At 34.8% G+C, this 15976-nt stretch overlaps 1 protein-coding gene across 4 annotated transcripts in view; it reads right to left on the minus strand.

The window, feature by feature from the left end:
- The window catches only part of NUP133 (nucleoporin 133), a 38960-nt gene that overhangs the window by 20130 nt on the left and 2854 nt on the right, over window positions 1–15976 (minus strand). The window contains exons 2-16 of one of the 4 annotated variants that reach the window (XM_026073392.1): window positions 15678–15766; window positions 15236–15354; window positions 14313–14416; window positions 13138–13245; window positions 11219–11350; window positions 9417–9587; window positions 8671–8826; window positions 8464–8534; window positions 7705–7852; window positions 6942–7089; window positions 5789–5946; window positions 5106–5197; window positions 2602–2765; window positions 964–1058; window positions 621–845 (exon numbers count right to left, since the gene is read on the minus strand). In XM_026073392.1, coding sequence (XP_025929177.1) covers window positions 621–845; window positions 964–1058; window positions 2602–2765; window positions 5106–5197; window positions 5789–5946; window positions 6942–7089; window positions 7705–7852; window positions 8464–8534; window positions 8671–8826; window positions 9417–9587; window positions 11219–11350; window positions 13138–13245; window positions 14313–14416; window positions 15236–15354; window positions 15678–15703 — 1917 coding nt within the window. In that variant the 5' untranslated portion in view covers window positions 15704–15766. Of the gene's footprint in view, window positions 1–620; window positions 846–963; window positions 1059–2601; window positions 2766–5105; window positions 5198–5788; window positions 5947–6941; window positions 7090–7704; window positions 7853–8463; window positions 8535–8670; window positions 8827–9416; window positions 9588–11218; window positions 11351–11957; window positions 12064–13137; window positions 13246–14312; window positions 14417–15235; window positions 15355–15677; window positions 15767–15976 lie in introns of those variants that run through there. The other 3 variants (XM_026073391.1, XM_026073393.1, XM_026073394.1) reach the window with 3 other exon arrangements.

Raw genomic sequence — 15976 nt, forward strand, 5'->3', positions numbered from 1 at the left:
GGGGAAAAGAGAGGGGGGAAAAGAGAGGGGGGAAAAGAGAGGGGGGAAAAGAGAGGGGGGAAAAGAGAGGGGGGAAAAGAGAGGGGGGAAAAGAGGAAAATTAATAGAATCCAGATCAATAGTCAAAAATATTAAAAGGCATTAACTGTTCAAACGGATAATGAAATCACCAGCTTACATTTGATAAAATACTTAAAATATGAAAATTCCCTTATTTCTGGACTTAAATCAGCCAGAAGCAGTTTTCATCCCTAACTGGAAAGCCATGTTACCCTACAGGTCAGCCCTTAAAAACAACAATTTAGCATACATTTTCTTATGCGCTGTAAAATTTCACTTGTCCTCCATGTAGGTTAGCTGGAAATCAGAGTAAGTTTACTCCTCCTGCATGAAATCTGCCAGAATTCATGTTTTATTCCCAAAAATAAAAAAGTGTGTATACTAAAGCCAGGGAAATACTACCACCACATCTCTATTTAAAGGGAAATAAGAGTAAAACTAAATTGATTTTTGAAGGGAAAAGTTTAGAAGTATGCATTAAGGCATTACAGCTTTTACTATATGTGATACTATATAGTAATTCAGAAATAGAAGGATTCTACTCAATCTTCTGTTCTTACCTCTCGAAAGAAAACATCCGCAGGGGTAAGATTTGGTGGAACATCACACTCTCTTTTGTTTAAAGCCATCAGTATAGCAGTATTCACCAAATCCGGCAGCCTAGAGTGATGATTCTTGAGAACAATAGCTGCTGCTAGTTTTTCTGCATGCTCACAGAGCAACAATCGAGTTGCCATTGGCATCCCTCGTACTGGAAAACTGCCCAGACGTTCAAATACACCAGCCTTTTATAAAAAGGACAAAATACCACACACACACTTTAAACAAAGCTCTAGAAGAATTACTGTAAGAGACAAAATAATAGTCTACTGTACTCAAATCAACAGAACACAAGAACTTTACCTGATGAAGAAAATCAATGAAGAACAAATGGGCTTTTGTCTTATCCTCTAGCTGATGAAGAAGAATGAGGGATGTGTTGCTGAAACCAGCTGCTTCTAAAAAGAGAAAAGTCTTAGGTCAAGGCACTTTATGTCTTCATTACTTTGATCACTATTTTTGATTCTGAGGCAAACATATTTCTTTAACTTTCTATAGTGCTACCACACTGCTATTCTTTCTATATGTACACATATTTACACAGTGCTTACCACACCATTTTTACAGTTGCTTTCGAACTATACCATGGTTGAACTAAAACCTTAAAAAAACAAAATAAAAAGTATCTTTAGATCAGCATAACTATTCTGAAGCACTCATGAAATTATGTTGCTAAAATAGCAGCTTAACAGCTTATTCAAGTTTCAGTAAGATTCAGATTTTTATCTCCATTGTGGATTTGCTGTTACAGAATTTATTATGTCCTAGACCATAGCTACCACAAAATGAAGTGTGCAATTCAGGCATTCAGACATAATTCTCAACTGCCTCTAAAGGTGCCTGCCTAATTCTACTGAACAACACAAATGGTTGCCCAGCCCTGCGCTTTCTTCCTCTTCAGATGCAATCCAGCTAACATTTCTGCCCAGATCAGGTCCTTTAAGAAGCCAGTAAGTATGACAAAAGGTTCCTCATGAGCATCCATGTGTTTGTCACCTCAGTAGAGTTCTCCAGGGCCTGAGTTATTTTCCTACTTTGGGACTCTCACACCCTCTACATGTGCTCTAAACTAGAAGACTGCTAAAATATGAGACTCAAAAGAACTATTATTACAAGCAAAATTCACAAGACTATTTCCAAGCAGCTATGAACTTTCACTTCTTGCTTCAGCAAGAAATAAATGCAGATAAGCTGCTGAATTGTGATGAAATTCAAATGCAGAAAATACTAATGACTTGATGCTTGACAGTCCCTAACTGGTTGCTAGGCAGAAAAAACCAGCAATAAGTGTCATCCATCCATATATATTTACTATATGCATTTTCAAACTGGGTCTCTGCTCCGTCACTGGTAACTGTAGCATGTTGATAAGAGATGGGAAAGCACGTACAAAGAAGTACCTCACTGAAACTGTGGCTGCTTTAATCCTTTACCTACAACAAATACTTCTAAAATAAATTTATCTAGCTCTTGCAGGCAGACACAAATACCTATGCCCCACAAAGATAGGAGCTCATTCTGCCCAGGACCCAAGCCTATCAGAAGCTGTGCAGTCATGTTAACAAAGGGCTAAGCTTGAGCAAATAAACCCTTTCTTTTAACATATCTATCTCCAGAAGAACATTTAGATCTATCCCAGGAACCATGGGAAATGGTAAAGTGGCACTCTGTTCCTTGTACAAAGCTCCCTTCTTAGAAATAGGCCTTTTCTCTGCTGTTTGTACCACTGTGTGAAGACAAGAACTTATCACAGTAGACTGCAATTTTATCTGGCAGTCTCATCAGATGCCTCTTTTAGCCTTTCTGAAATATACTTAGTTGGGGGAGGAGAGCAAGAGGCATCTATGCATTCTTAGCAAGATTTATATTAGGATTTTACCTACAGTACTATATACAGCTTTTCACAAATAAAAAATAAAAAAAAAATACCATCATCTTTACCTTCAGGTACAGATTCAGCCCATCTTGGATCAGAGGCAGGGTAATCATCCATTAAGTCCACACTGATCTGAGTCACTGCTCTATCCAGTTCAGTATCAGAATCCAGATCTGCATTACTTGGAAAGAGCTCAACTACCATGCTTTGTGCATTGACAATATCCTTCCTGAAATAAAAGAAATATAAGCTAAGTGAAATAAAACTACAGAGAGGATATAGGAAAAAAACCCACTCAATTAGCAGCATTTTCTGAGATTCTTTTTGCGAAGTGCTGCAGGTTATAATCACCCAACATTGTCTGGAGTATCTTTAAACTAAATATAGATAAAAGGTATTCTGATTTTTCAAAGCAAGTAGGTTGCACAATCTTTTGAAGAAAAAACCCAACCCAGCAAAGTGTTTGAAATCACTTTTTGTTTTATTCTCTTCTTTTAAGAGAAAAACTTCARGTTTGACTCTGTTGAATGTCTTTGTTAGCCAAGCCACTGAACATCTATTGCTTTCTGTAAAATTTTTTCAAGACCACATGTAATCCCTCCCACTAATGGCAACAGAGTAAAAGTTTTCGGAAAAACATATCAGCGAATATAATGCATTATTCTCATTTCCTATAATTTCAGGGAATCCTGCAGCCGCTACTCAGGTCAGTAAGTAAAAGAGCAAGAAGCATCCAAATGCTCTTTGAACCTCCAAGGTATGAAGTTGTATTGAAGTGATGCATGTAAAAAAGATGCAATATCCACAAAAAGCACTGACTTGATTTAGTGACTAAAAATTATAGTAGTCCAACTAAGAAGAATAGTTTATGGATTTGAATTAATGTTGGAAATAATAATATTTTTCATATTAATTAGACTTTCAGTTTGAATGTTTATTTCAAGACATTTTTGGTCATATAAAAACCAGCAGTGCATCCAGAAACTGGATAAAGATTTACAAAAGCAAAGTATGCTTTTAAAAACTGGAGTTTAAAAATACCATGCCTTTTATTAAACAAGAAAGCCCTATCTTTACTACTTCACAGGACTTACATTTCTAACAGATTTATATGCTACTCTGTTACCTCTACCAAACCATGAACTGCCATCAGCCAATACACTGGAAGGGTCAATTTCACCTTTTTGTGGGAAGTCATATCCCCTACCAAAACCACTAGGTCTGTAAGGCTGACTGGACTCACTGTGCAGCCCCTGGACTTTGAGATCCCACTGACTGCACAGCTTTCCATTGTTTGCCCTTCATCAGCTGCTCTGCCATTTTGACAGACCATTGCTACATCTGTTTTTTGATGATTTCTCCATTCACTTGACCATACTATCGTTCTGAATCAAAACTACGGAAATCAAATCATTAATTTCTTCTCATTTCATAAATAAAACCCAAATTTTATTAAAATAACATTTAGTTTTCACAGTTTTTCACACTGTTTTCCTTACCGCATCATACCTTCTTCTGACCCTGTTTCCAAATCCTTATTTGAACTTGATGCCAACTTCTATATTTCTTATCCCTGCTCTCAGATCTCAGCTACTCAAGTTGCCTCAGGGCCATAGCTTTCTTCAGCAGTAGTTGTGTTTACTGACATCTCCACTTGTGAATGCATGCAGATTTTCTTTTAAATTCTGTGTAAATTTAAGCTTTTGTCTTGATATCCTTTGCTCTATGCACCTAGTCCCTTTCACAATCTTCTACTAAGTCTAGGTACCTCACATGCAGCTTTTATGTCTGGAGCACTCCTCCTGCTCCCTTTTTTCTTAAATCTGTTCTTTCCAAGGCCTTTTCCAAATGACTCTTTGAGGAGAACAGACTTGAGAGGTTTTTTTGTACATGAATATTATATTGAAAACTATCCCCTCTAAATATAATTAACCTAAGTCTGCAGTTCTGTTTATCTTCTTGCCTCTCTGGTTCCTCTGTTTACATCTCTCATTTAGCAGCAGCAGTTCTTTCAGAGCCATTCCATACATCACAACAGTAAGGCTGTTTTAATCATGCTATTTTAAAGAACAATGTATTTCTTTCCACTCCCCTCATTCTGCAATGCTAGATACATTCATGGCAATATACACAGTAATAAAATAGCTTTCAAAGTACTACTGAAAACAGGTACGTAAATAAAAATGAGGAAGAATAGGAAAAAGATGTTTAACAACAAAATGCTGCTTACTAAAAAAAAAAAAAAAAGAGAGAGAGAGAGAGAGAGAGGGAGAGAAACGACAATAACAAAGTTTCAAATGGTTCCACCAGCACTAATATAACATCTGGAAGCATAAGCTTAAAGCTATGCAGATTATGAAAGCCTGCTCCTTTCTAGCATTTATCACTTTTTCCACTAGCTTAACATAAATCTGTACTTTTCAAATAAAGATGTGTGGGTATCAATAAAACAACTTTAATTAAAACAGCACAGGAGTATCTTTATCAAGACAATCTCTTACTGAAGTATATCGGTGTGCCTTCAGAACAGCAAACAAGTAAAGTCTCAAAAATCAAGTGTAATTTCTACCTGCAGTACTGTAGAAAAGCAGCTTTCAATAATTTAGTCTTATCTTCTTGGGCTATAATTTCTATCCTATTGCTTGCATCAAATGCAGGACTCTGAAATGCAGAGTAAAAACTTAGATTGAAAGACACGTATAAGGCTTCATTATGGAATAAAAAACAATCTTTCCAAGTAACATAGATTTAAGACACCAACAGGAAATGATTTTTCTTATGGCTAACATAAGCCCAAAAGATACAATACTATGAAAGTAACATAGTGGTTTGACCTCAAGTACATCAGTAAAATTCACACACAATCTGCAAATAAAGTTATGCAAAATCTGTTTTCACAATTTCAGATCAGTGTTCTATCTATCTGGCCTAATTACATCTAGTGATACACCTACCTTAAAAACTCTCAATTTCATAGACATTTCAATTTGAAAACAAACAACAAAAAACAAACAGCTCTCTCGAAACCCACAGATGTTGCAAAATCTCTTGGATTTTGAAAACTCTCTTCATTGAAAGTGTTTGAATTTCTACTTAAAAATTTAAAACTCAAAAAAATTTTTTTTAAGTTTTCCAAAGTGAAAATACAAAACTGCAAGACTAACATGATATTTCTGCTCTCAGTTAAAAACAAAACAAAACACAAAAGCAAAAAGCAAAAAAAAAAAAAAAAACACAAAATCAAACCATTACTTCACTGTTTGGTCCAGCAACAGAAGAGGAGAGGGAATCTTCAAGGTCTTCCGGAAGCACAGAAACATTTTCCCTAGACAAGATGGTGATAAGCCCACTTTTTTTGGCAAAGAAGATGGGAAGGCCAGTACAAGAACCTGCTCCTAAAATGCTATCTCCTAAGATGACAAAAAACAAAACAAGAAAAGGCACTCAAATGCAACATCAATTGAAGACCAAAACGTGACACAGTATTATAGACATTTATTAAATTTTATCATGAAGCAACCAACAATAATCCTTACAACTGCACCTGACTTACTGAAGCCATGGACAGTATCTGCTACTCATAGTGTAGATTTCCAGATACTGCGAGTTAAAAACCAACATCAAGATTCAGATGGTTCAGATTCTATCTAGGGATCTATCTGTGTGTCTTACTGGAGGAAGACGCCTCTGAAGGTCAAGGACCAGATAATCAGAAACACCAGACACAGGGATTTAGGATGGAAATAAAGCAGAGCCTGGAAACAAAGTTAATTTCAAGAAAACAAAACAAGAATCCGCAAGGAAGGTTGCAAAAAGACAAGTTTTCATATACCAGGAGTATGGATCTACTTCATTTTTATCCAGAACACAGCAGAGTAAACACAATAGCAATAGTGGATATCACTTGAGTGCTTCCTCCATAAACCTATGAGAAACCTCTAATTTGAAAGATTTAATAAAAAGGAGTGTGAATAAGATTATACTCTACTGAAGTAGGCTATTTTAGAGCAGAACAACTAAACCCCCTAAATTCCCATTTTCAGTCTGTGCTCTGAAAAGTTTGTCTCTAGAAACAGAACTGAAACCCACACCAGCAAACGTTGTAGACGGTTCAAATAAACTTGGCATTTTTTTTAAATCTATTTCACAAACTGATCTTGGCAGAAGAATGCTTAGCAAGCAAACATGCTAACTATTCAGCTATTCAAACTAATAAAATGCCTGCTTCAGTAAGAAAAAAATTAGAGCTTTCTGAATGCTAACTTTTTTTGTTCCTCCACCTCAAGTTTTATCTCGAGTTAAGTAGATTTCTTAAAATTAAGAAGTCATACTGAGAAACCTAAACAGTGTAAACATATTTAATTAAAAAGTATCCATGAAACGTGATTTTTTTACTGCACGTTACCTTGTATGCCAAGTATGATTTTCTCCTGTGGTAAAGAAATTCTTCCAGTTCCAGTGGAGCAAGCAAACACTTCATCTTCCTTATAAAGGTAAGCAGCATGGCTAAAGTAGTCTGGGACTACCAGACAGCATGTCAGTTCCTCTTCTGACTGAAAGTGTTGAATATAAAACAGTATCACACACATAATAAAAACCTTAAATAAACATTTAGGTAACTCAGGTCAGCCTTTAAAATGCTAAAGTCTGTTTTAATTTTTAACAAGAGAGCTATATATGCTTACATATCATAACAAAACCACTTTTCATTTGCCCTAAATATTTAAGATCTGTTGTTTTTCTTCCCTATACAGTAAACTCTTGGCAATTTCACATGGTAGGAAAGCAAACAATTATTCAATGCAAACTAATTTTTGTACAGTTCATGTACCCTCCTTCCATCATAAGATTCAATTAAAAAATGTACCATCGGTGGAGGACAATTGATTTGTCTTCCCTTCCTAGCAAACCAGCTGTCTAGTAAGGATCAAAATACAGGTCTCCTAATTCCTTGTCCAGCTACTACATTCACTAGAGCCTGAGATCTGTCTTAAATGGATTTCCTCAGAAATCTTCCTCAGAAAACTATCAATATAAGTTTCCAAGAGCAATTTTAAGGCAGAGAACCTGATTTTTCTTTAGAGGAAGTCGGATAACTGGTTTACCTACAGGAATATTTCGAAACACTGAGCCTTCTTTGCTTGGTTTTAGAGCCTTCATTTTCATACCTGAAAAGATGGATTATATTGTGTGACTTCCACAACAACATCATCAGATATCTGGAAGCCTTTATCTTCTACTGTTATCAGAGTGTAGTACACAAGACACGGGCGATCTCCAGGATGCCATGCTGCAGCAAGTATCACCAGTCCATCACTATGTAACCAAAAATATCACACCCTTGAGATGACTAATTACTTATTTTACCTGCTCAAACATTACTACTCAGTAAACAAGTGTTTAAGTACAATCATAGATATTTTCCAATATTCAACAGTACTCTTCTTCTCAGTTTATTATTTGTTCTTTTATGCTGTTTTATTTTTTTTGACAGTATTCATACGCAGTACAAAACTGGAATTATATAGTCGTTGCAATTCTATGTAATTAAATCATAAATACAAGAGATTCAGCAGGTATAGAGAATTCTTTCTGTAAGAAAAGTTATCGCTGATTATTTGCTGTCTTCATAATACCAAAAAAAAAAAAGAAAAAAAGAAAAGAAAAGCCAACAACAACCAAACTTGATAAAATCACATTAAAAGAGTAAAAGGAGCTATTCTTAGGTAAAGAATTTGTAATACTAAAGAGATAACAATAGTATGAAGCATAAAATAATTTATGTCTAATGTGATATGCTTATTTTATTAACATTGGCACTCAAGTAACATTTAATTCCAATTACTTATGCAGAAAGCTCTGCAAGAAAACAGAACATATTTATCCAATTGATACAAGTCCTGACAGATACATGTATACTTGCTTACCGATTTTGCTGCAAATCCATGTATTGTATATTGACTCCTCCTTTAATATCTTCATAGTTACTCTCAGAACCCTACAAAAACAATGCATCTAGCTTATAACCATACATACGTAGGCTACTACTACTTAAAAAAAAAAAAAAAAAAAAGAGAGAGAGACAGAGACAGAGAGAAAGAGAAAGAAATGTTTTCAGATGAGCTGGCTCTTACCCAAATTGCATCTGTAATATGTTCCTTAAGGATTCTGTTGATATCCCAGCTGAAAATATAACGTTCTGATGAATCACCAATCTCCCATTTGTTTAGATTTGAACTTGTTAGCATATAAAAGCTTGACCTTTCTTTATCCCAAAGAACACTAGAAATCTGGATTTAAAAACAATATACATCAAAAAGTTAAAGCGCAGTCTTACTTTGGATACAACAGCCTATATGCACTCTCAGTCCACATAAAATCACTTACTTTGGCAGCCTACAAAGTTAAATTACAAGATATAAATATTATCATAATTTTCAAGAGAAATTTTATTTTGTACATATAGGAACATCCACAATAAGTGTTTCTCACACTCTATCCCAGCTTCTGTGAAATTAGTTTATAAAGCTCAACCCAATCCCCAACCCTTGACAACCCTATATCAGAAAAGTAAATGTACAGGTTACTGCTAGTTTCTTCAGGTAGTACTGAGGCTATCACCAAAAAGAGGCAAGACTGAATGCTCTACAGGAAGTATTACTGCTTTAAAGTTTCCTTTTATTCAGATCTAAAGAGTAAGTCTGTATTCTCCATTCAACAACAAAATTGTTGCAAATTTGCAAGTTTGTTTGGTTTCTGTCTTTCTCTGTACATCCTTACAGTCTTTTCTTCTTCCTTTCCTAAATACTGAGGCCAGAAATTAGAACACAGGACCCTAAATATTTTAAGTAATTATTATATGAATATTTTTCAAGCTTACCGCAGCATCATTGCCAGGAGACAAAATACCCAGAAGGGAAGAAACTTTTCGACCAATTCCAGAAAACATGCCCTGACCCTGTGGTAGGGCATGCTGATGAATCTTGCCAGAGCTATCTGGTATCAGTCGAACTAGCTGACCTCTGAAAGAAGATAAAATAAAGCTTCCTCCCTAACAAAAAGAAAAAGCAGCTATGTTAAAAAAATTAAATAAAATCACATTCCTGCAATGTCTACTACTGTCAGATAAAATTCTTTATACCAGTTCATCAGGGAAAAGACAAAACAAGAACAAAATACAAGACAAACACCATATGTGTACAACATTTCCCAAAGAGGTTACTGTGACAATAAACACCTTTTCTCTTTTAAACAACTGTCATATACATTACATTAAAAGTGAATCTAAAATAATAAAAAAGACCTTTATAAGCATTACATACAATGGTTGCTAGTCAAACTTATAGTTCTAAAACTCTCCCAGCACATGCTACCAGAAAATGCCATTTTCCTGGGGTGAAAAAAAGATGGCTATCAGAAAATGGAGATCTACTGTCTGAGAAATGATAAGGTTTAAATTTCATCTGAACCTTGAAATGTTTCTGTAGACTTTTGCAGTACTTACAAAAATAAAATTCTATTACATTAGGTGCTACACTAACACAGAGTAAAAACATTGATCCTAACTTCAAAAAACAACAACAACAAAAGCAATGAATGCTGGAAAGGTGGCAGTAACACCAATAGTCTTTTGTAAACATTTCTATAAAGTGGAATATGAAGCCAGTAAGAGATGCCAAAAAAAGAAGAATCAAAATAAATGGTAATGGCTAGGGGTTGCTGAAAGAATTAGCTGGTTTTTTCTACAGGAACTGTTCACAGAACGAAAACCAGCATAGTTCTCGTAATCACACAATATAAAAGTTATGCTAAAGGTTAGAACTAGGCTGCCCAGAGACAGAAAGACAAATTAAGTACAGTTGTCATATATGGAATAATGCAGCTTTATATCAATGATTAAATTCTGCCCTGAACAAGCATTCCTCTAGCTCTTGACTCACATTCATCCCAGCATTCCCAGCTGCTTTCTTCCAACTTGATTATCTGAAACTAGGGCACAATCCAGCTCTAATAGGGTAGATACATATAAGTGTTTCTTAACATCTTGAAACTCTTAGGAAATTAATCATTAAGATTATTGTCTGAGTCCCTAAAATATTTATAATGTAGGATAATAATACATGATGTGAACAGTGGATGTTACGATGACTTACTGAAAAGGTCATGAGATAAAATAAAACTGGTAATACAATTTTGAAGATAACAGATATTGTCATATATGTTGAATTTTGGATATATTCCCTTTTAAAAGTCTTTTCCATTTAGGCACATCAACAACAGAAAATAGAATTTATAAGGATTCAGATGAAGTAATTGCCTTTGTTTTTGTGTTATCAGGACTTCTGCCACTGGAAGTAATCACGGTAGTAATACTGACAATCCTCACAGGTTGAGATAACAAATCAGCCCCATTAATAACCTTGTGGTTCAATCCTGCCTACCTCCCTGGCTTTAACATCAGTATTTATGACCACCACTCATCTGTGCTTAATACTTAGTATCATCACACTCATACAGTTTCTGAAATTACTCCTTAGAATGTCTGATAGTTTGCTTTGCAATATTTAATGGAGAGTATGGTCAGTAATGGAGAGTAATGATCAGTATGCTCCACACGCACTTTTTTACTTTTAAGTTAGCAATTAAAGCAGTACTTTTTAAATAAATCTTATTGTACTGTACCTTTACTGCTGTTAGGAAACTGCACAGAGAGCCTCCAAAGTCTGTAAAAGTCTCTGTGTAGGAACCTTCATGCACGAGATTGGGCCAGTAGCGTATAGTACCTTCACTGGTAGCAACCATTATTGCCAGAGACTTGAAGTGACAAAACAATTAATAGAACATGCAAGATAATAATAATTAGACTGCAGCTTTAACTAAATCATGTTATTTTACATATCAAGATTTTGGGTGACTAACACAAAAAAAAGTGGTAAATACACACGGATGCACATTGATAAAGCTAGAACTGAATAGGGGGATGATTCTATAATGTAACAACTTAATATGTGCAGGGAACATAACGGAGACAGTCATACTTGCTTATTTTACTAACAATTATATTTTTACTATTTCTTGTTCCTGATAATGCAGGATCTGCTACTGAAAAGCAAACAAGATTTACAGATGCAAGACAAAACAGAATCTGTGGAGAGTTCCAGATGCAGAATCACTGTTGTAAGCTACTATGGGAGACTTAAAATGCAGACTATAATTTAAGAAACAAACTGCTCCAGAGTCATTAAGAGAAACACCAAATCATACAGTGCCTATTTTTTTTTACAAAAACATACAGTTCAGAACATAAGCACACAGTGTGTCTATATTAGGGCTTCTGACTCAGGAAATCACCCAGAGACCAAATTCAAAGAATGATGCAAGAGACCGTGTTCAATAAAGATTTATACAGAAAGCATTGTACCTAATCAACTGGTTGTTGAATATCACAGAACAATAGAAGAACTGTAGCTTAGAGCTGTTATTGAGCTCCTTGGAGTTTTCTAACTGATTTTTGGCTAGACACAGACCTGCAGAAAGGAAAGCGATTGGCTAATCGACATCATAACAATTAAGAAAAAAAATCTATATAATGCATTGTCCTTGGTGATTTCTGCCCTTTGATTATTTAATAATTTTCATTTGACTGAAATATTTTCTACTGTTAATATTTCTACTGAATTCTATAAAAATCACTGTATCCATGCATGGCTCAAAAGCTGAAAACAAATGAAATTAAAAACCTTGGTTTAGTTATATTACCTCCTCTTACACTTCTTTGAGTATGATCAAGTCATACACTATTTAAAGAAGTTTATGAGCTAATCACAAGATATTATGATTGTTTTTCATCATCTGGAAGTCCAACAACAACAACAAGAAAGAAGAAAAGATCCCATTACATATTTTGTATTTCTTCTTCCTTCCAAATACAACTACTTATCTAGTTTTATTAGAGCACTGCATACATCAACTGAAAACTATGCCCAAGCTGAAAATGAAAGTTTCACTTCTTCATGAATGATAGCAATGAACACATTAGCACCCTTCCAGAAAACTTAGCTGATCGTGAATCCTCATCCTCTAACACAGTATGGTAAGAAAAAGCATTTAGCAAAGTAAACAATGAAGACAGATAAATAATCTTTCTTGCAATGTTAGTTTCCTTATAAACACTAGACAAGGAAAGGTGCTGGTTTTCACTTTTCAGCCATATGTATTCAGAGTTAAAACAAAGCTGAACAACTTTTTCAGCCAGCATGTATTTAAAAGGCACTCGCTTGGACTGAATATTTGATTTTCCTGACATTAGTTAACAAAATACTTAGTCTACTGTATTTTTGTTTGTTATGAAAGCATCCTAAGTAATCCTCAGAAGACATATATTTTAACCTGATCCTAATTACATGTAAATGGTATAATTTGAAAAGACTAGCAGGATTCTGTTTACTTCAGATGTATTTACTACAAGATAACAATCCTGAGTTTTCTAATATACATTACAACACAGAGTGCACAATTTTCAAATAAATACTTGATAAAATAGAATATATTCAAAGTGACTCTGAAACTATTTTTAAACACTAAAATTAAAGGTTGATCACCTGTAGAGAAGTTGTTTCACCTGAGGAACTGAGGAAAGATACAGCTGCTAAACTAGAACTCCACTGGAAGTCACTGGGTGGCAGCTGCAGTTCCTTGCACAGAGATAACTGTAAGAAAGGAGGTACAATTATAAATATGTGGCTGGAAGAGATTATTCCTGTCCCACGAGGTCTTTAGACTTTTTAATCGTGCTAAAAACTGATTTTAAACTACCCCAGACACTGTACTAGGGGCCCAAAAGAATGTCACAAGATTTTCAGCAAGCTTGTCACAACCAACAGACAGCTATGAAACACCTACTTACGCATTTTCACACAAAATTACTTTTCATTTGTTATTTGTGTTTCTTACAACATTACAATTTTGAATCATTTCTCTTTCAGAGGCACAATTACCTGGATGCTCTTGAACGCAATATAATAACAAGACAGAAAAACAAAATTAAACTGAAAGTGCTTGAGAAAGCTCACTCAGTATTAAGACATTGGAGAGAGAAGAACCTTCCCTCTGACAAAGTTAATCAGTCGGGGGGGAAAAAAAAGTCTTAATCACTTGAGAACACTTCTACAAATGCCAGAATGCATATACCTGACATGCCCCTATAAGTGTGAAGTTGTATAATTAACATATGTTGCATTAATCAGAAGATTTTTGATTTAATAACTACAGGGTCCTTCTGACCATACTTGTTATACACTGAAATGTTGCTGAGAAAAACACTGCCCAGGGAAAAACACTTTCTTGATATAAGAAATCTAAATAAAACATATATTCAGCATAGCTAAAACTAAAAAGTTTAAGGGTTTTTTGTCAAGGTGAAAATCAGTCACAGTAATACTTAAACCAATCTGTAACATATTAACTAGTTTCTAACTAATATCAACTTTAGCAAATCTATTTAACATAAGAGATATCTATTAAAATGCAAGGAATTTACCTTTGGGTTAACTTGACAACTAAAAATATAGAGAGACATGTAGAAAAGTTAAACTCCCTTAAAAGCTTGGATTTCAGTTGTTGTTAGAACGACTTTGTAGCAACCCCGTCACTTTTGGAGGAAAGCTGACAAACTCCAACTCATAAAGAAACACTCGCTTTAAATAACACAAATGAGAAACTTGTTCAGCTAGTATAAAATATACACACATTTTTTCCATCTTGATCTTCCATTTACCTTAGCAACTGGAGACTGACCAATCTTCCAGATAATCAGCCTCCCTTTATGGACCAGCCAGGCCCACCCGCTTTCATCCACTTGAACGCTCAGCTGGTCATTAGCTACATTAAAAAGTATTTTTTAAGACATTAAGATTTTGAAGACACTGCAGAGCAATCCTAAAAATCAACAAACCTTTGTTCTGATCAGAAAAGACAAACTCTTAGCTTTTGAGACTGAGAAGTAAGACAATCCTAGAAGTTGTCCAAATCCATCCATTTACGTCAGATAAAAAATTGTCTTAAAAACTACTGAAGAATTTACAAAGCTATTACAGAGATACAGAGTTCAGATTTCTCACATCTTTATTAGAAAAAGAAAATGTAACCACAGGGAAAAATTGCTGAGGTGACTAAGGAATTTCTTGATCTTGGGAAAAACTTTATATTAGAGGGGTTTTTTTTAGAATTGATAATAATGTTATCTCTTTTTTTGTTGTCATCTGCTGGTTTTATCATCACTGCATGAACTGAAGTTACATTAAACTGACTGTGTACTTAATTTAATGGCTTGGAGTATGTGGTTTAAAAACAATTAAGAGAATCCACAATTTAGGAAAGAACTAAATCAAAACAAATAAAAAAGACAAGAAAAAAAAATCAAGCAGAAGTTCTCAAAAAACTCGTATTAGCATTCTTAATAAACTTGAATTATAGGATATATTGCTTAAGACAGTATCTGAAAGGTATTAACATGCATTCATACCCATGAGTGTTGTTATGACAACAGCTACATAGTTAAGCCAGTTAGATTCAAAGCAAGACACAAACATCTTATCTTCTGCTCCAAAGTCAACTTCTAAACAGCACCAACAACATGTTAACATTTCTGTCATCTGTTAAAACTTCCACGAGGAAAGAACAGATAAATTCAGTTCTTACCATCAGCCTTTTTTAGGGCTTCCATAACTTTAACAGGGAGAGAGGATCCAAAAGCCTTAACATCATAGTTAATAGTGTCACTTGCTGAAGGATGCTGTATAACTCTGGTAGGAGTTGCTCTAAAAATAAATAAATAAACAAACAAATAAATAAAATACAAAAATCTTAGTCTTCAATTGTTTCTCCAGCATTTTCAACATACATTTACTTCATTAGGATCTGCTGTGTTTAAAAGTAGATGTGATGAAATGGGCTTGTCTGTGTAAAACAAAAGGGATTGTATCCCTGTGGGAGCACCATCTGAAGCAGTAATTTGGTGACCTGCTTGCCTTACAAGTTGTTAAGCTGTTATCAAATTCCCTTATATTCAAAAATAGTTCTTTACAAATTTGTTCCTCCCCACTAACAAAATTACTCTTCAACTTCTCTGCATTCTGCTTACCTACAGCATGAAGCTATCCACAACATCAGGAGAAGCAGCTTTGCAGAGGTTTTTCCATAGGACTGCAGGGCTTGTTTTCATCCCAAATTCTGACAACAGTAGGCAGTAGACAGGATGCAACAATTTGAACTTCCTTAACAGTTCTTATCAGCAAACACACCAGTAAGAGAAGGGCACTAGAAGACTGCAGCTCTATATCTGTTTTAGTCATTATTTATCAATATAATTTCCAAGAGCTGCTTTGCATTGTCCCTCACCTTCTCTCTCTCTGGAATGGCATAGGTCCATCTTCTCCTTTG

This window comes from Apteryx rowi, unplaced genomic scaffold (assembly GCF_003343035.1).
Source record: "Apteryx rowi isolate R43461 unplaced genomic scaffold, aptRow1 scaffold_368, whole genome shotgun sequence".
NCBI lineage: Eukaryota > Metazoa > Chordata > Aves > Apterygiformes > Apterygidae > Apteryx > Apteryx rowi.